Raw genomic sequence first — 19,302 nt, forward strand, 5'->3', positions numbered from 1 at the left:
ACGGGTATGATTTTCTTGTGTAAAGCAATGGTATTTTAATAGCAATGTCACTTAGTAATGTTTTAAACTCTAGTATACTGGCTGTGCCTGAATCTTTTCTAGCATGCCGTTTTCAGAGGCTGTTAAAAGTCTGCCACAATTAAAAAGAAAATAAATAAATAAAATCATTTTAGTTTTGTTTTTGTATTACTGCTGTGTCTTTGCCTAGCTGCCCAGAAGCTGTGTCACCTGCTTGGATTGAATGTCATGGAGTTCACCCGAGCTATTCTGTCCCCACGTATCAAAGTCGGACGAGACTACGTACAGAAAGCACAGACGAAAGAGCAGGTAGGATCGCTCAGTGTATACGTGCAGTGTTCTTTATTGTAGTGTCTGTGCTGTGCCTCTTGAAGGGTTAACGTGGCATTCATCAGGCTGTAATCATGCATTCTTTTAGAACACAAACACCCTGCTTTTATCCCAGGCATGCAAATTAAAAGGTAACAGCTGTTGAAAGAAACTTTTTAAAATGTGCCCCGTGGTTTCCCTGGTCTTGCCCCAGTTCCAGGTTTACGAGCCCTCTTGTTTTCCAGGCTGACTTCGCAGTGGAGGCTCTGGCGAAGGCCACCTATGAGCGTCTGTTCCGCTGGCTGGTTCACCGCATCAACAAGGCCCTGGACAGGACCAAGCGGCAGGGAGCCTCCTTCATCGGGATCCTGGATATTGCCGGCTTCGAGATCTTCGAGGTCTGTGACTTGCTGACATTTCTTTAAACACCGTCAGTGCATGTTGTAACCAGATAGGACTCTATTCTGAATGCCTTTTAATGAATTGTGGAAATGTTTACAACATTATGACAAGAACAATAAAAAATGATTCTAGCTGTGTAGCCAGAATAGAGTTAACCTGATGCTCTCTGCACATACACACGCACTGGATAGTGTGATAAATGACAACAGCAACTGTAAGGTCCTCTCAGGATAACTGGAAAAAGAAAGACAGTAAACCAAGTTGTCTCCTTTGCATAAATATTTCAAAGTAAAATATGTTTAAAATAAATAAATAAATAAAAAAAGATGTTAGCGAATGAGAATGGAATTAGTTTTTATACACCTATAACTGTAGTCGTTGCTGGTCTTTAGCGCTGGCTATCAGTCTGTAGTCAGCACTGTGCCTAGCTATGCACCCTCCCTCCCCTCCCTCCTATACACACACACACACACACACACACACACAGTCCACTGTGGCTTGGTAAAGTTCTGGCAGAGGAGGGCACTTGTGCAACGAAAATCACTAGCATGGAAACAGCCTGCCAACTGTGCAGAGACCCTGGAGAGCAATGCTAGTGTCTCTATACACTGCAGTAACTTTTTAATGAATGCAGTCGTGTGCCAGCGTTTAAAGGACAAGCTCAATGCGCACAGTTCATTTAATGTAATTTGTGGTGCTATTTGCATATCTGGTGGTTTCCTAATATGAAGTCTGGCTGGGAGCTGGATTTGGGCTTTTTTTTTTTAAACTCAAGAATTTAAGTGATTTTTGTTTATGTATTTTTTTGTTACCATGAAGGTTATTGCTTTAATATTTACCACAGTGTAATATGTTACTTTAATACACCGTTGTGGTCATGGTAAATATTATAAGGATAACTTTAAAAATTAATAATATTCGCATAAACCTGTCCAAACCCACAAGTCTGCCTGTCTCTCTTCTCTGTTTTTACAAGCAACAATATCAATCAGTAGAGATCTCAATACGTGGCATATCGATTCCATGCTAACGATGGCAGTCATTTAAAAACACAATCAGTCTTTTGTGGTTCAGATCTGCAGTTATGCAGTGAGTATTTTGTGGTTCAGATCTGCAGTTATGCAGCGAGTATTTTTAGAGAGCAGTGTTAAGAAACCTGCATGGTTTCAAGCATCAGAAAGAAGACTGCAAGCAAATTATTTCAGCCCTTTCTTGAGAACAACAGCATCTGTTTTGTTTTGTCATACGGTGAGAAGTGTGGAAACCATTTTCAAATGTTATTTCTCACAGTGGAAATGTTTGATATCTTAAGAACAACTGTTTCCTATTTTTGTTCAAATATTCCGGTTCAGTACATATTGTTTTTGTTAAAACATTGCAGTCTTTAGGCATGAAGTCATGAAGCTGTGGTGTTTATTCAACTATGTGCGCTATTAATTATTATTAATTTATTTTTTTTGGAAAGGGAAATACATTTTTTCAGCAACAGTTAAATCACTTCAGCCATCAGCAGGAAAACAGCTTAGGAATAGTTCAAATCATGCATGCATTTAAATTATTCTCATACCTAGTGCTGTAAAAAGTTTTATAAGTCATAAAGCTAATTTTGTGTAAAAAAAAAAAAAAGAAAGAAACTTTAATTTTTTGCCAATAAAATGTATTTGTTATCGGTTCTGTCTGGGTTCACATTCCTGCTTCCCTTTGTGAATATTGAGGTCCTGGCCGCTGGGGATCTCATCATACCAGAGGATATACTGTTCTTTCACTTTCTCTGATGGGTTTGCATGCCCCCCGGGGGCTCAGGTCTCATAACTGTGTCGCCTCCCCCCCCCCCCCCTCACAGCTCAACTCCTTCGAGCAGCTCTGCATCAACTACACCAACGAGAAGCTGCAACAGCTCTTCAACCACACCATGTTCATCCTGGAGCAGGAGGAGTACCAGCGAGAGGGCATCGAGTGGAACTTCATCGACTTCGGGCTGGACCTGCAGCCCTGCATCGACCTGATTGAGAGACCGGTGAGTGAGGGAGTGTGTCTGTCTGTCTGTCTGAGCGCACGTGTGTGTGCGTGTGTGTTAGAGAGAGCGCTGAACTTCATCGACTTCATCATCGGACTGGACCTGCAGCAGTACAGATAAATCTGTTGTATGACATTTCTGGTTTTCAGCAGCTCAGTGAAGGAATGTTTTTTTTTTTTCTCCTCCTGGTGGAAGCAGCTCTGCTGTAGCTGCAGGCTCCCCTGCCGTCGATTCTAACAAAACCCTTTTTTTATACTGATCAGAATGGAAAAACATTTTTCTTCCTGCAAACTAGCTTAACTTGGCAGATCCTCGTGCAGTTACTTCCCCAGTAGACTTGTGAGTGTTATGTTTGTGCTAATAAACTTTAAAACATGCACCTCTTGGATGTAGTGGGATTGCAACAACCTTGAATGATATATCAGATGTATTATCGGTCTGCGTGGATGTTAATTCCCTATTAGGGACCACTTGGATGCACAGGTATACTACAAATATTGTACGAATCCCAGCAGGATTTCAGAAACCTACAGTATGAGCAGAAAGGCAAAACTGTATTGAACTCTTTCTAGCACGAAGTAACTTCACTAGGATAACCAGGTACATAGTTTCAGTGTGTTTCCTTTAGTACTAGAGTGGTCTCTTAAAAAGGTGCACTTTATACTCTAAAATGACTATAAAATTGTAGCCAGGATCAAGCATTATGAATGAAGGGGCAGCTTGCTGTCGGCTCAGTCCCTTCTCTGCTACTTTGAGCAGTGGTGTTCATGTGGGCTCCTGTCAAGGTACTTTACCTAGATTAACATGGAGTAGCCTAAGATTGGTGCAAATCGGGGTCTGTGAAACCAGCTGTGAAAGTGTAGAAATGACAGAAGCTTTACAGACCAGGAGGCTGAGGGAGGTAATACAAATTCAAGAATTTGGCCAAGAATATGAAATTGCTTGAAGTGCGATTTAAAGCTTTCTATTTGATTTCACTGACCTTTGATCTTCTTTAACCATATAGACAACATAAGTTTGGTTCTGATTCACACTTCAAAATGTCCAGGAAACAAAACAAAGTTAACAAAACAAATAAAGAATCAAATTAAAAAATCCCCCAGTCTAGCAGTATTTCATTTGTGATGTGTTGTTCTGTCCTGCAAGCAGAGCGTCTTCAACCATCTGGTTCTTGTTTTTGCAGGCACATCCTCCTGGCGTGCTGGCTCTGCTGGATGAGGAGTGCTGGTTCCCCAAAGCCACCGATAAAACCTTTGTAGAGAAACTGGTCCAGGAGCAGGGCACTCACCCCAAATTCCAGAAACCTAGACAGCTGAAAGACAAGGCGGACTTCTGCATCATGCACTACGCTGGCAGGGTAAGCATCATGTGCTTCCCACTACTGCTCATTGAAACTGGAGCAACTTGAAAAGAAATCTTCAATCAAGATGGCCAAAGCCGTTTCCCGATCTCGAAAGAAATCAACTGTGCCTGCAGATATTTGAGATAGGGTGTACCATGCAGGCATTTCGTTTAATGGTTGAATTATTTTCAGTACGCTCGATATTATTTATACCCTGTTTTGCAATTTTAAGAAATCTTATCAGTTTCTAGGTACTAGTACGACAGCTTCAAATATGATGGCTGGTTTTAAAACAGCGTGACACAAAGATACAAAGACAAAACTGTAGTTCTTACACAACATCTTGGAAACAGTGATGCCAATCTATTTTAGTTTCAGATGACTGTTAGAATTTGTGTGTGTCTGTGCGTATAATTTGGTTGTTAATTGTGTAGTTTTAATAAACTTTGTTCCTCCAAACTAGGTGGATTACAAAGCCGATGAATGGCTGTTGAAGAACATGGATCCCCTCAACGATAATGTAGCCACACTCCTGCACCAGTCCTCAGACAAGTTTGTTGCAGAACTGTGGAAAGATGGTAAGCTCATGATTAGGGTCTTCCATGCTGTCCCGGTAGCCCAAATTACAAGCATAAGCCGCAAAAGCAGCAAACCCTCCTTGACTCCTCCTTGTGAACAATTTTATGATTGTGTTGAAACTCGCAAATATCACATCAAATGATTTTAATGGAATTGGGAAGCCATTTAGTTAAAATATTTCCCCTGAAAGAAAGACTTGTTGGTCTAAGCTGGTATCTTCATATTCAATCTCTCTGTTCTAAATACCGTGTGAGCACATGTGTGATAATGTGGACATCCGCTCCTCTCTCCTGCCAGCAGAGTTCTTAAAGGTGTACCCAACTATACACCCTGCTGTTTTATTAGCTCTGTGTTGAGTGTGGCAAGTAGTTCTTTGTCTGGATTAACCCTTTGCAGTCCATTTATTATAAGTGCGTGTCAGGCGCGTCATGTCCAATTTATTTTCACACGTGCAGTTAATTTTAGACAGGCTGTTTTAAAGTATTTTTTTTTCACAGTCAAACGGGTTTAAAAGGTCCTGCATATCAACAAAGCACTCATTAGGCATCTCCAGCCCCGCCCCACCCTTTCGTTCACTATCGCTTTCACATATGCTAAGAAATAAATAATAATAATAGTCGTACATACCGATCAATCATCTCCTGATCACTCGTTTTTATCACCAAACTCCTCAATAATGCAATCCAAGTCATTATTTTATTACTATAACATCTCAAAAAAGCTCTGCAAATGTCCGTGATAGTCTCTGTGCGCTGATGCAGTATCAGCCAGCTTGTTTCCTTATGACCGCCCATATGGGATGCCAGGGGCAGGTATGACTATTCATGAGATACGGCTTTTTTTTTTTTTTTTATCGGCTTGTCTCGGCTCCTGTCGCTCCCACTCGGCCATTGAATGGTTTTCTCGGCTTTTTCCGGAGAAAAAACGACTAGAAACCCATTTTTTGCGTTTTTCTGATGATGTCGGACAGGGTCCAACAATGGACTGGATAGGAATAATTGCAATGTCGGACCAGGTCCGACAATGGACCGCAAAGGGTTAATATTTCAAGCCTTTCAAAATCTCTTGATTTGGGCCACACATTTTAACCCTGCCTCAAGGAGTGAAGAGGCTTTAAACCTGTATCCCTACAGTGTGCTGATCAGATACTGATCAAAAAGGACCAAATACATCTAGAGTACGCAGTTATTGGTAGATGAGTGAACATTATAATATGGCAAGAATGGAAATGAGACTCTTATTGCATATCAGTTTCATTCATTCCAGGTTTTAATAGGTGCTTGGTTAGCCCCAGTGTATTGGTAACAAGCTCAGGTGTGTCTTATTAAACTCGGAGTAAAACCAGGAATGGATCAAACTGCTATGCAGTGGGAGTCCTCATTTCCATCCCTGTAAGGTAAGTCAAGTAAAGAAATGTTTTGCCTAGTGCCTTCTTCAGCATACTGACACTTAACAGTTTCTTACAAGGTTCAGCTTACAGTCCTGATTGAGGGTTTTGTGGTTATGGTTGAAAATCATATTACATTTAGTGAAGGAGAATTTTTTGTAAAGGGGTAGCAAGTACACTTTTAATCTTGGTAAGCCAGTCCTAAGAAAGAGAAACTAAATGGCTTACAAGTAGGCCAGTGCCCTGTGAAGCGCTCTACCTTGTGGTTAGTGTCTTTGAATGCTTCTTTGTAATCCCCCTTCCAGAATAGAAAGCTGCAGCAATGTAATAATGTATTCTCTGTGCATGAAATTTCCTGCTGATGCAAATAACCTTCTTCTGACAGGTCGGGGTGATTTGTGATTTCCTGTAGTCGTGTACAGTGCTAACCACAGTGTTTTCTGTGTGTTTGCTCTACTCCTTCTGTTTTTGTCTCTACCTCTCTCTCCCTGTCTTTCTCTGTTTCTCTGTACTCTAGATATTCAGACTATTCAAAGAGAGTCTTTCTATGACAATATTTCTAGTCTTCACGATCCACCAGGTGAATGTATGCGATGCCATAGGTCTCTGCTTATGACAGCATTGTGTACTTTCAGAAGCACTCATCGCTTCTAGGCTTGCATGAACGTAATGCATTCTTACTAACGGGAAGAAAGAAAAAAAAGCCTTTCTGTTAACCCTTTAGGACCTACACGGTCAGTGGACACCCTGGAATGCTCACTAGTGTCCCTTTAAAACATAGCAGTGCTTCTTACTTTTAAAAAGTCACAAAAAAAACAGAAGAGAATACAGGCATTCTTGGAATGTATTACAGTTCCGGTGCCCACTGGCAGCGTAGGATCTGAAGAGCTAATGTAACCTTTCAGCAATGCTATTCAGTCACTAGTTCTATTTATTGGTTTTTAGTTTTGTATCCATGTAATGCTTTGCAGTAGACCAGCAGATAGTGTTCAGCATGTTTTCAAAGATGCCGTATCTCTGCTACAAAAACAACACAGGCAAAAAAAGTTACTAGGCATCAAAGCGACTATATGAACAAAATGTTATTGACGATGGAAGTGTCTGTGTTATGCAGCAGGCACATGACAGCTTGTAAACAAAATAAAGGCTTGTTGGCTTGAACTCTGGTTGGCTTGAAAGACGATACTGCTTTTTACGTACTTTAGAGTCTTTGTATGATTCCCTTAGCAGCAATAGCCCAGTTGGATCCATAATTGTGACCTGTTGGCTGTAAGTGGTAAATTGTTTCCGAGTTTAATGTTGGATTGCTAATGCAAATTAATAGCTAGGGACATGCGTGTGTGTGTGCATGGCATATTGATGAAGGAATTTATGAAATGGGAGGAAAGATTAAGTAAAGACTTTCGGAATTCTTTGTCCTCTTTTCAGAATCAGAAACACATGCACCCCCTGTTCGACAAACCCAGCTAAAGTTACTGAGTAATTGCAGAAGAATTGAAAACTTTTTTTGCTTTTTAGAATCTGTCAGGTTTAATATCCTGAAATCTGCTGCCTGGCTGAAAAGATTTTTTTTATTATACACACGGGAGCTCAAAGGAGAGAGGGGTTTTATTTGCGTACAGGGGATTACAAAAGAACACTGCCAAAAATGAAGCGAAGCGTTCAAAATTCTAATATGTTTAGACTGATGTGGCTGAAATCCATTTAAGAATGTCAGGACTACTTGTAGTTTCTTTACAATTCAGTGACTGGCGAGGTGTTCCAAGCTAGCCAAAAGTGAAGAAAGCACTGCATATTCTGTTTCTGCACGGAATTATTAGAGGCATGTTGGTGTCATTTAAGTGTGTTTCAGGACAATGTTGTCTATGGATTGGGCGTATGTATGTCTACAGCTTTTGGTGATCAGTAGTTTAGGAATTGATATCAACTACTTGACAAACCAAATCTCTTCTCAGTTACACCCAGAGGTAACTGTAAGTATATGCACCAACACCACCTGCTGGTCAATTAATATATAACATCTTAATTAATAAATAAATAACATAACTGCACATATAATTAGCAGAGCCCGATAGCCGTTCCTCGTGTCTCTAACTAGCCAAAACAAAAAACCACATAGTCACTTAAATCCATTTTAACCAAATCCAGTTGCTGAGACGATAGAGATTGCTGAAACGAGCGGTGTACAGCTGCATGCAATTGTCGGCTCCATTCCTGCTGTTATAGGCAGTATTGATGAGCTGCTTTTTCTCAGCAAGTCATCAGACCTGAAGGGGAATGCCACACCCATGCTTTTTTCAAGCTCAGGTCTTTATAATGACCTTTTTTAGAAGTGCTGAAGAATTTAAAAAAAAAAGAAAACCATCATTTCTAATTGATTCCCATAGTCTTCGACAATAAGCTGTTCAGGGTATTTTCTATAAATTATGTTTGTAGGGAGATTGACATTGCCTCTTTAAGATCAGGGAAATATGTTGGGGTTTTCTTAAAAAACAACAAAAAAAAAAAAGTAAAAAAAAATGTTTTTGTGTTTTCATAAAATTGGCAGTACCGAGGAAAAACTGCACTGTTTTTGTGTTACAATTTTTTTTTTTCTTCTGAAGTTCTTTCCAAAGCTCTGATTCCATGATCTGGTACAGAAAAAAAAATGTGAACGCCAAGGACCCGTTTGTGTCAGGTTCTTTACCCTGATGTATCAGATTTACTGGAGTTTGAAATGCTTGTCTGAAGTGTCTTGAAGGGGGGGCTGCGTATAAACAGATGCAGAGGGAGTTTTAACTTGCAACCAAGGAGAAGCTTATCCTGCATTACACTTTCAGTTTTCTCGCAGAGGAACGATGGAAGATGCAAATCACCAAGAGCCATAAGATGTTCTTGTGTGGTCTGCTTGCTTTACAGAAATGCTAGAAGTTGTAATTGAATGCTGATGGGCACATTTTGGTTAAACTGAGGTAAAATGCACCAGTTTTTTTTTTTTTTTTTTTTAATAGCAATCTAACCAGTAATTCGTTTTATCTTTCCCTGCCAAAGGGACTCCGAATTAGTTGCAGTATCAGGGACATGCTGGATTTATTAGTGTTTCACTCTTTCACAGCTAAATGCCTTGAACTCAGGGGTAGGGAATTAAAAAAAAAAAAAAAATGAATCTTCACATCATCTCCAAGTTGTTTCCAGCAGCAATCTGATTGCTAGACTGTGTTTATTTTGCCTCGTAAACTTTTAGATTGAATGTCAGTTCGAATCGTTGCGTGGCTCTGGGTTCAGGGTCCTTTGTTTAAACCCTGGAATGAACCTTTTCAGTTTGCATTCCTCAGCTCCTCTTCCTCATCTGGTGACTGATGACTCTGCTGAGATCTAGACCTGATGTATAGTTCTGACCTGGCGATAAATCTTTGAATGCCATAAAGGAACAGTAAAAATGATGTAATATTTTGTAACAATTGTAAGTCGCCCTGGATAAGGACGTCTGCGAAGAAATAAATAAATAAATAAATAAATAATAATATGGATGTGTTACATTTGTGTTGATTGAAAGTCAAAAAAAAAAAAAGAAAAATGTTAATAAATGTAAAAAATAATTTGTCCCAGGCTGTCCGGGGTTGGGGGGTAAATCAAGGGTTTTGTTGCATTAAAATCAAGTGAATGCGTTTCATGCAAACAAGTACACACATTAGGAAAGTAGGGCTTATGTACCATCAGTACTGTGCTGCACCAAACTAGTGCCTGTGCGCTTCACTGTTTTAGTAGTCAAATTTGATTTACATTTGTAGTTGCAGTTTTGATTTGATTCATTTTTGCTGTTTGTGCTTCTAGTTAAGACTCTGTGCTGTCTGCCACACTGTAGCTTCATCTATAGTTGGCCTTGTCCATTTTTCCCAAGCTTGTCCATGCTGCTCCGTGCTTGTCCTTCATTGTGCTGTGTGCTGTTTCCCCAGCCCCTCACTCAACCACGTGCTTTTTCCCCTTTGTCTCCGGCAGTGGACCGCATTGTCGGTTTGGACCAGGTGGCGGGCATGAACGAGACGGCTTTCGGATCTTCCTACAAGACCAAGAAGGGGATGTTCCGCACAGTGGGGCAGCTGTACAAGGAGTCTCTAACCAAGCTCATGGCTACACTCCGCAACACCAACCCCAACTTTGTCAGGTGCATCATTCCTAACCACGAGAAGAGGGTGAGACACACTTCAAAGGGATTCCTACGCACTAAGACTAGAGGCGTCTGCTACTGCCTCATGCGCCAGTTCTGTGTTCCAATTCCTATATAGAATTTCAAAAACAGTTGACCAATGCCTTGCTTCTAAACTAGTTCCTGATCATTCTATTAAGTTATTTGACGCAGGTTTATGTGTTCTGAGTTTTAAGAGGTTGCAGCTGTCTCGCAGTCTGCCTATAACATGGTCAGTGAGTTAGCATGGTCGGGACTGTTCTTGAATGATAAGCGACACACACTTAAACCCAAGATAAAAGTAGATGTGTGGCAAGATGACCCATAGAAAAGTTTACCATAGTAAAATCAAAGCAGTGTGATAAAGCATAGTTAAGAATGGTAAAAAGTATTCCAAAAACATGGTAGGCTATAGTAATTGCATGGGTAAAGCATGGAAAAACGACATTTACAGTGGTAAACTTTTAGAATGGTAATATTAACCTGGACTGTGTGTGTGGGAAATGAAAAGATCTTTCAGTCGTTATTTCCAGTGCAGTATTTCTTGCTGTTGCAGCAGTGCAAGTTGCACTTGTAGATATACTCTCACTAACACTGCCGGACTCCGGTCTCGCCCTGCAGGCTGGAAAGCTGGACCCTCACCTTGTACTCGACCAGCTGCGCTGTAACGGGGTGTTGGAAGGAATCCGAATCTGTCGCCAAGGATTCCCCAACAGGATCATCTTTCAGGAGTTCAGGCAGAGGTAAAATAAAAAAAAAAAGGTGCTGGACTGATGGACTGGAGGGGCAAACATCCAGTGTGCCTCCAGCCTTCCATGGATGGGTGGGACCACCCTATTAAGTGTGGAAAATGGGAGTTCGGGCCAATCGCTGGCCTCTCTGACATTTTCAGAGAGAATTTAAGTCATCCAGCTTTAATCTTTTGCAAAAGTATATAGTTTTTACATGCACATTAATTGGAGCATTCATCCTATTAATAGTACATTGATGCTGTTTAATTTCCTTGTTACAGATATGAGATTCTCACTCCTAACGCCATTCCTAAAGGTTTCATGGATGGCAAGCAGGCCTGTGAACGAATGGTAATGTATTATTCATTGCTACTGTGGCAACAAGCCTACCTGTAATTAAAAGTTGGATTTTCAGAACCATGCTTGTTGTTGCTTGTGTAGATCCGCGCCCTGGAGCTGGACCTGAACCTGTTCCGGATCGGACAGAGTAAGATCTTCTTCCGGGCCGGAGTCCTGGCCCACTTGGAGGAGGAGCGGGACCTCAAGATCACTGACATCATCATCTACTTCCAGGCAGTCTGCAGGGGATTCCTGGCCAGGAAGTGAGTGCAAGGTCTACAGCAGAGAACTGCAGGGGCCCTCCCTGGAAAATACCAGATTCATAAGAGGCTCTGTTTTTTTGGCTTCAGTGTCGAGTGATGGGTTAGCTGTGCAAAATAAGAGCTTGCTGGTTTACTGGGGGCCTACAAAGAGCGCTGCATTGGCCTTTGCCCTCCTGTGGGTAAGAGAGGAAAAGCCTCACTGTGGTACAGCCCCCCCTGCAGAGATTAGCCAGACAGGCTTCACCTCCAGGGTTCAGTAGCTATTCAGGTTCGGAGGGTCAAAGAGATGTCTGAGCTGCTGATCTTCAGCACTGAGGTGACATTCAAAACTGGGCTTTGTAATTTGAGGGAGTGGGGGGGATAATTTGAATAATTATTATAATAATCGGCTGATGAATTCAGTAGTTTTGGGGGAGGAGAGGAGGCAAGGGCTGAGAGTTTGAATGGTGTGTCTTGTCTTTCCTCTTGACCAGAGCCTTCGCTAAGAAGCAGCAGCAGCTCAGCGCTCTGAAAGTGCTGCAGAGGAACTGTGCTGCTTACCTCAAACTGCGCCACTGGCAGTGGTGGAGACTCTTCACCAAGGTGCGTCCTTCAGTACTGTGCTGTCTGTGTGTGTGTGTGTGGTTTTATGGAAGAGATGTTGCATCTTATTCTTGAATTAATAAATGAATAGAGAACTATATAGGGGATATTTTTTCATTAGGTAAAAGACACAGATTTAATAAGTTCTCCACGAACACCCGCCAATATTCAGGCATAGATGCCAGCTGTGCATCAATCAATCAGTTGAATTTGATTGATTTGATTATTGATTGATTGGTTGCTAATTGGCGGTGTACAGGTGAAGCCGCTGCTCCAGGTGACCCGCCAGGAAGAGGAGATGCTGGCCAAGGATGAGGAGCTAGTCAAGGTGAAGGAGAAGCAAAGCAAGGTGGAGGGCGAGATGGTGGAGATGGAGAGGAAACACCAACAGGTATTCACGCAACTAAATGCACCATCATTGCAGGTGGTCTTTTATATACTGTTCAGCAGCGTTGCAACCTGTACCCGAAGTTCAGCCTATATCCTATATTAATTGAACTTAACCTTCCATCCAAGTCATATTGAGTTCATTATCTAACAAAATAAAACCTGTAGGACTCCAGACCTCCCAGGGATGTAGTTAAAGCTGGGAGCAGAGAAAACGCCGTAGTCTTTTTAATACAGTTCCCAGCTATTTTTTAAGGATGAATTAACTGGAATAACGCACTCTCCAGTTGCCCATACTCATTCCCTGGACTCCCTGGTGTATGAAAGTCTAACCGCACCCCCTGTGCTCGCTGTCTCCCAGCTGCTGGAGGAGAAGAACATCCTGGCGGAGCAGCTGCAGGCAGAGACGGAGCTGTTTGCAGAGGCGGAGGAGATGCGGGCGCGCCTGGCAGCCAAGAAGCAAGAGCTGGAGGAGATCCTGCACGACCTGGAGTCTCGGGTGGAGGAGGAGGAGGAGCGCAACCAGGGTCTGCAGAACGAGAAGAAGAAGATGCAGACTCACATCCAAGTAACTGCGCTTACACCTTCACTTGCAAACCCCAGCAAAATCAAAATGCATGCTATAGCCACCTGGGATCTCAAGAGGATGTCCTTGTTGCCATCCTCCGTCTGCCTACTTCTAGTTGTTGACGGGTGGTTTTTAAACGTGGTTTTGACTTGGTTTAGGACCTGGAGGAGCAGCTTGACGAGGAGGAAGCAGCCAGGCAGAAGCTGCAGCTGGAGAAGGTGACGGCCGAGGCCAAAATCAAGAAGATGGAGGAGGACATTCTCCTGCTGGAGGACCAAAATTCCAAGTTCATAAAGGTGAGGGTTCTAGTTCATAAAGGTGGAGGGTGCTACACCTCATGGAACGCCTCTTGCTCTGGTTAACCGCGTCCCTTCCTCCGTCCCTGTCCCCCCCCCCCCCCCCTGCAGGAGAAGAAGCTGCAGGAGGACCGCGTGGCTGAGATTACCTCTCATCTGGCAGAGGAGGAAGAGAAAGCCAAGAACCTGACCAAGCTGAAGAACAAGCAGGAGATGATGATCGTAGATTTGGAAGGTGAGTATTGATCCCAGCTAGCTCCATGGTGTCTTATGTATGCTCTTGGGTGGGCTCATTCGTTCATTAAATAGGAAAAGGATTTAATGAAAGTAAAAAAATATATATCAGTAGTTGTATTTGTTTCTCAGAGGCAGCCTGGAACATTATCACACAAACCTAGGCCCAGATAAGTAATCAAACATACTTAACATAATTATATCTCAACACAGAGATGCGTATACAAACAGTTCAACTGCTGTACGTTTTTGGTAAAAGGTGGATAGACTTACGCCAACAAAACATTTACGGGAGCATCTCTGCATTCCATGCAATAGTGCTTTTTCTCCTATGGTGCACAACACGGTATAATTGTTTGCACTTGAATTTAAACAGGAACATCTGTTTGAGTGTACAGGCTATAGAGTCTATGTTTATAGCTATACTCGTACATTTTTATTTCTCATTATTTGTATTTGTAAAAGCTTCCAGAGGTATTCCAGAGCAGGAAGCAGGCAATAACTTGTTTATCAAGACATTACTGCCCATTGTAAGTAAGACAGGCTGTTTGTGAATTGTTTCCTTTAATCAGCGTGGTATTACACTGCAGTCAAATGGGTCGAGCTGGTGAGAAAGTGCAGGGAAAGAAACACTTTGTTCATTTAGTATTTGGAAAGTACATTGAATTTAGCCCAAGCTAAAGAATATAATCACATGTATAGAGACGAGTCAATGAAACCTCTGCTTGCTCTCTCTATTTATCTACCCCAGATAAAATGGAAAGCATGATGTTGCTCTAGTGTAGTGTTTGGAGCTCAGACCCTGTCTCTCTCTCTCTCTCTCTCTCTCTCTCTCTCTCTCTCTCTCTCTCTCTCTCTCTCTCTCTCTCACCCTCCCTCTCTCCCCCTCCCTCTCTCTCTCTGTGTCTGTCTGTCTGTCCCTCCATCAGAGCGGCTGAAGAAGGAGGAGAAGACCAGGCAGGAGCTGGACAAGGCCAAGCGCAAACTGGACGGGGAGACGACGGATCTGCAGGACCAGATTGCAGAGCTGCAGGCGCAGATAGAGGAGCTGAAGCTGCAGCTGGCCAAGAAAGAAGAAGAGCTGCAGGCTGCCCTGGCCAGGTCAGAGAGGGGACTGGCTGCTTACTGCTCCTGTATTCAAGGAATAGCACAACTAGAGACACACAGTGAAACCAGCAGAGGTTATAAATCGTTTCTTTAAACGGTTTCTCTTCCAAGTCCATATATACACATGGCCGTCTTTATAGCTGGACTGTCACAGACTCCAAATTGACCATTGTCTATATGTTTCTAGTGGTACGATATAATTCTGAAGTGATGGCTTTCGTGGAGCCCAGGTAGAATCTGAACAGTGCAGTGCTTTTCTAAACAGGGAAGTTCTTTAGCCCAAGTTTAGCTGAAATGTGATTGGCAATCATGAACGTGGGCTTTGTTTAAGGTGGATCTTTAGCGCACTTGTACTTTGTATTCCTCGCAGCAAAACACTTCATCCCAATTCTAATTAACCCTTTGCAGTCCATTTATTAACTTCGCGTCAGGCACGCCAGGTCTAATTAATTTTCACACGCGCAGTTAATTTTATACGCGCTGTTTAAAAGTATTTTGTTTCACAGTCAAACGGGTTTAAATGGCCCTGCATATCAACAAAGCACTCACTAGGCATCTCCAGCCCCGCCCCACCCTTTTGTTTGCTATAGCGTTCACCTATGTAAGAAATAAATAATAATAATAATAATAATAGTCGTACATACCGATCGATAATCTCCGGATCACTCGTTTTATCACCAAACTCCTCAATAATGCGATCCAAGTCATTATTTTATTACTATAACATCTGAAAAAAGCTCTGCAATTGAATGGTTTTCTCGGCTTTTTCCAGAGAAAAAACGACTAAACACCCGTTTATTGCGTTGCTATAATGATGTCGGACCCAGTCCGACAAAGGACCTGTGAGGAATAATTGCAATGTTGGACCCAGTCCGACAATGGACCGCAAAGGGTTAAACACATGGTTACTGTCACACACCAGGGAGGGTTACTACACGGTTATTCCAGAATATTTATACAGGTCATGTTCCGAGAGTCTCTGGTTAAGACCAACCCCCCTGGATTTAAAGTAATTGACAAAGGCAGATTTAAATTCAAGAGGTTTAGTCACAGACCAAAGTGCTTTCCAAAGTCTTGCTCAATACATTTTAAATTAACAGCAGGGGTTTATACTGTGCACCAGTTCAAAGGTACTGCATTCACATTGTTTAGCATGGCTCATAAGATTTAATCCACGATGGAGTTCTATTTTGATAAAATCCCCAGACACATTTTTGTAAACTTACCAGTGCATCTCTGAATAAGTCTGATTGATGTTTCTTTTTGTTATTTACATTTGGAACACACGATTGTGATTTGCATTTGGCTATGCTTTATAATAAACGTCTTGACTTTTAAAGACGTAACTACTTAGGAATGCTAATTCATCACAGCTAGCTAACTAACATCTTTTTTATCACAAATGTTTGGCTGTGTGCTTTAAATATGTGGCCCATTAAGGTCAAAGCAGGGAATCTGTATATTTTTGTCAAATGACATGTGACTGTTCAAATGAGTCAAACAGTATGGAAGGGGACACGCTCCTTACTTCCTATTAATAACAAGGCCTATACTGCCTCCTACTGGTGACCCAGAACATAGTCTTTAAGCAGTATTGCATGAATTTGATCATGACACTGATTTAATTGTGCCCTCATTTTAACTATTCCACCTGTGTTTGTAATACAATTCCCCTCCATCTAGTATTGATCCTCCTCTTGGACCTGTTCCTTTTCCTCATGGCTCCTGTGTGGCTTCTGCTTGTAATACTGAGCCTGGGGGGTTTGGATACATCCTGCACTTGGCTCAGAGGCAGGGAGCAGCTCACATTGGAGCAGCCGCTTCTTCATTTGTTTCAGTTGGGATGATGAATTGGCCCAATCGACAGCATTGACCCACACCTGTGTATCAGCACCTGCTTTCACTGTAACTTTAGCAGAATAAATCAGTTCCTGTAGCTCTTGTAGTAACTATGATTTTGTGTATGGGTTTGTTACAGTAAAAATAAAAAAAAACGAAATCCCCTCACAAGGTAGAAAAACCGGACTACACCTGCCTTATGAGGACCTGTCCCTGTAATGTTTCAATGTTTTACTTTCATTATGGTGGCGATTGCCATGCCCCTCCGGATTGTAGAATTATAAATTGACACTACATGGGAGTGAATGAAACACTCCAAAGGAATGTGTATGTGTGTGCATAGCAGGCTTGACTGAGAGTGCGTGTTTGTATGTGTTTTTATCCCCGCAGAGGCGATGAGGAGGTAGCCTATAAGAACAACACCCTGAAGCAGGTGCGGGAGCTGCAGGCCCAGATTGCTGAGCTGCAGGAGGATCTGGAGTCGGAGAAAGCCTCCCGCAACAAGGCAGAGAAGCTCAAGAGAGACCTGAGTGAGGAGCTGGAGGCACTCAAGACTGAGCTGGAGGACACCTTGGACACTACCGCAGCCCAGCAGGAGCTCAGGTGAGAGGGCAGCACGGACCAACCAGGGCATTGAACAAATTAACCCCCCATTCAGGAACCTAAAGCAGTTCATTATTTCATTCTCTCTGTTAAATCTGGTACAGGACACATTTTTTACATGCAAATGCATTATTATTTGTTTTAATAGAAAAACCTCTATTTTTAGATCGCTAGTCACCACACAATACATTGTGATCTATTTCTTACTGAATGATGTAGGCAGTCCTGTAGTCCTCAGTGTCACTCACATGCTGTCCTACTCTCCACCGTCCAGGACCAAGCGAGAGCAGGAGGTGACCGAGCTGAAGAAGGCCATTGAGGAAGAAACCAGGAACCACGAAGCTCAGATTCAGGAGATGAGGCAGAGACAAGCCGCAGCCCTGGAGGATGTCTGCGAGCAGCTGGAGCAGGCTAAGAGGGTCTGTGCACAGGCCAAACCAGCAACTGACTGTCCCTGCCATTGTAGTTACTGTAGGACCCATACCGGCAACGTGTAACTGTTCATAAAAGCAGTGCATCATTAGTAAAAGTACTGTAAACTGCCATTAGTTAGGAAAATTGCCTTTTTAAATGTAGACTTGCAAAAACAGTATAATATATAAATACTGATAGAATTTTTTTTTTATCAGAAATTAAGTATTACAATTCAGCGCTACAGCAACAAAAGCATCTCCTTATTAATGTGGAATTGAGAATTGATTGCTCAAGTTCACTCTCGATAATATGCATCACAGTGCCTAAATGGAGGACTTCACACCTAGTTGTTATTGTGATTATTTTAAAGCGTCCCCTCCAACCCTAACCCCCATCCCCCCTTCCGATGCTGCTCTCCTTCCCTAACCCCGCGATTTCCGTGTGTGCAGTTCAAGGCGAACCTGGAGAAGAACAAGCAGACCCTGGAGAGTGATAACAAGGAGATGTCGGTGGAGGTGAAGGGGCTGCAGCAGGCCAAGGCAGAGTCTGAGCACAAGAGGAAGAAGCTGGAGGGGCAGGTGCAGGAGTTCACAGCCAGGATCACCGAGGGTGAGAGAGCCAGGAACGAGCTGGCTGAGAAGACACACAAGCTGCAGGTATGGAACTGTATGCACAGGCAAGCTAAGCATGAACACCCAGGGGCCAGCCAAGAGGCAGCTTGGGGATAGTCACTCTAAAATGCATCCCTTTGAAACTTTGAGATCTCTTTTGAGAAAAATGACATTGCAATGCAATATTCAGTGCTTATAGAATTCTTAGTCCTAATAGAATCAAAGGGGGACAGTTGCTAGCTGCACTGGGCTGGATTCTAACCTGTCTTTCCCTCTACACAGAATGAGCTGGACAACGTCTCCACCTTACTGGAGGAGGCAGAGAGGAAGGGCATTAAACTGGCAAAGGACTCTGCCAGTATGGAGTCCCAGCTCCAGGATACACAGGTGTGTGAGCACCACTGCAGACAAACACAGCCCATAACTGGAGCTAGAAAAATCAACTGTATTCCATAGTAACACTGCATGTTGTGTGTCTTTGTGGACATTAGGAGCTGCTGCAGGAGGAGACCCGTCAGAAGCTGAACCTGAGCAGCCGCATCCGTCAGCTGGAGGAGGAGAAGAACAGCCTGCAGGAGCAGCAGGAAGAGGAGGAGGAGGCACGCAGGAACCTGGAGAAACAGCTTGCCAACCTGCAGGCTCAGGTACAGCACCCACTACAGCACTCGCATTAGCTGGAGAAGCACCTAGGTTAATACACACTGCAAAAGCACCAGTAGAGTAACTGATCATGCTGTCTCTCCTGATTTCATATGAATTAACCTGTGTGTGTGTGTCTGCCAGCTGATAGAGACCAAGAAGAAGTTGGAGGAGGACGGGGGTGCCATGGAGGGTCTGGAGGAGGTGAAGAAGAAGCTGCAGAAGGACGTGGAGAGCGTCAGCCAGAGGCTGGAGGAGAAGAGCATGGCCTTCGACAAGATGGAGAAGACCAAGAACCGGCTGCAGCAGGAGCTGGAAGACCTCATGGTGGACCTGGACCACCAGCGCCAGATCGTCTCCAACCTGGAGAAGAAGCAGAAGAAGTTCGACCAGGTAAGTGTTCAGGGCCCTGCTTTAACTGTCTCGATACCTGATGCAGAGTGATGTTACACAGGACAGCTCAACAGTAG

The 19,302-nt window shown here is 42.9% G+C and overlaps 1 protein-coding gene across 7 annotated transcripts in view; it reads left to right on the forward strand.

The window, feature by feature from the left end:
• The window catches only part of LOC117424190 (myosin-10-like), a 65,432-nt gene that overhangs the window by 39,862 nt on the left and 6,268 nt on the right, over window positions 1–19,302 (forward strand). For 4 of the 7 annotated variants that reach the window (XM_058992328.1, XM_058992330.1, XM_058992331.1 and 1 more), the window contains 22 exons: window positions 209–327; window positions 573–725; window positions 2,573–2,746; window positions 3,930–4,103; window positions 4,552–4,666; window positions 6,572–6,634; window positions 10,033–10,226; window positions 10,841–10,962; window positions 11,232–11,301; window positions 11,392–11,552; window positions 12,026–12,134; window positions 12,394–12,525; window positions 12,883–13,089; window positions 13,248–13,385; window positions 13,497–13,620; window positions 14,549–14,720; window positions 16,956–17,168; window positions 17,443–17,587; window positions 18,032–18,238; window positions 18,476–18,580; window positions 18,685–18,837; window positions 18,977–19,225. In XM_058992328.1, coding sequence (XP_058848311.1) covers window positions 209–327; window positions 573–725; window positions 2,573–2,746; window positions 3,930–4,103; window positions 4,552–4,666; window positions 6,572–6,634; window positions 10,033–10,226; window positions 10,841–10,962; window positions 11,232–11,301; window positions 11,392–11,552; window positions 12,026–12,134; window positions 12,394–12,525; window positions 12,883–13,089; window positions 13,248–13,385; window positions 13,497–13,620; window positions 14,549–14,720; window positions 16,956–17,168; window positions 17,443–17,587; window positions 18,032–18,238; window positions 18,476–18,580; window positions 18,685–18,837; window positions 18,977–19,225 — 3,299 coding nt within the window. The remainder of the gene's footprint in view (window positions 1–208; window positions 328–572; window positions 726–2,572; window positions 2,747–3,929; window positions 4,104–4,551; window positions 4,667–6,571; window positions 6,635–10,032; window positions 10,227–10,840; window positions 10,963–11,231; window positions 11,302–11,391; window positions 11,553–12,025; window positions 12,135–12,393; window positions 12,526–12,882; window positions 13,090–13,247; window positions 13,386–13,496; window positions 13,621–14,548; window positions 14,721–16,955; window positions 17,169–17,442; window positions 17,588–18,031; window positions 18,239–18,475; window positions 18,581–18,684; window positions 18,838–18,976; window positions 19,226–19,302) is intronic. The other 3 variants (XM_058992332.1, XM_058992333.1, XM_058992334.1) reach the window with 1 other exon arrangement.

The sequence above is a fragment of the Acipenser ruthenus genome, chromosome 19 (genome assembly GCF_902713425.1).
Source record: "Acipenser ruthenus chromosome 19, fAciRut3.2 maternal haplotype, whole genome shotgun sequence".
Lineage (NCBI taxonomy): Eukaryota > Metazoa > Chordata > Actinopteri > Acipenseriformes > Acipenseridae > Acipenser > Acipenser ruthenus.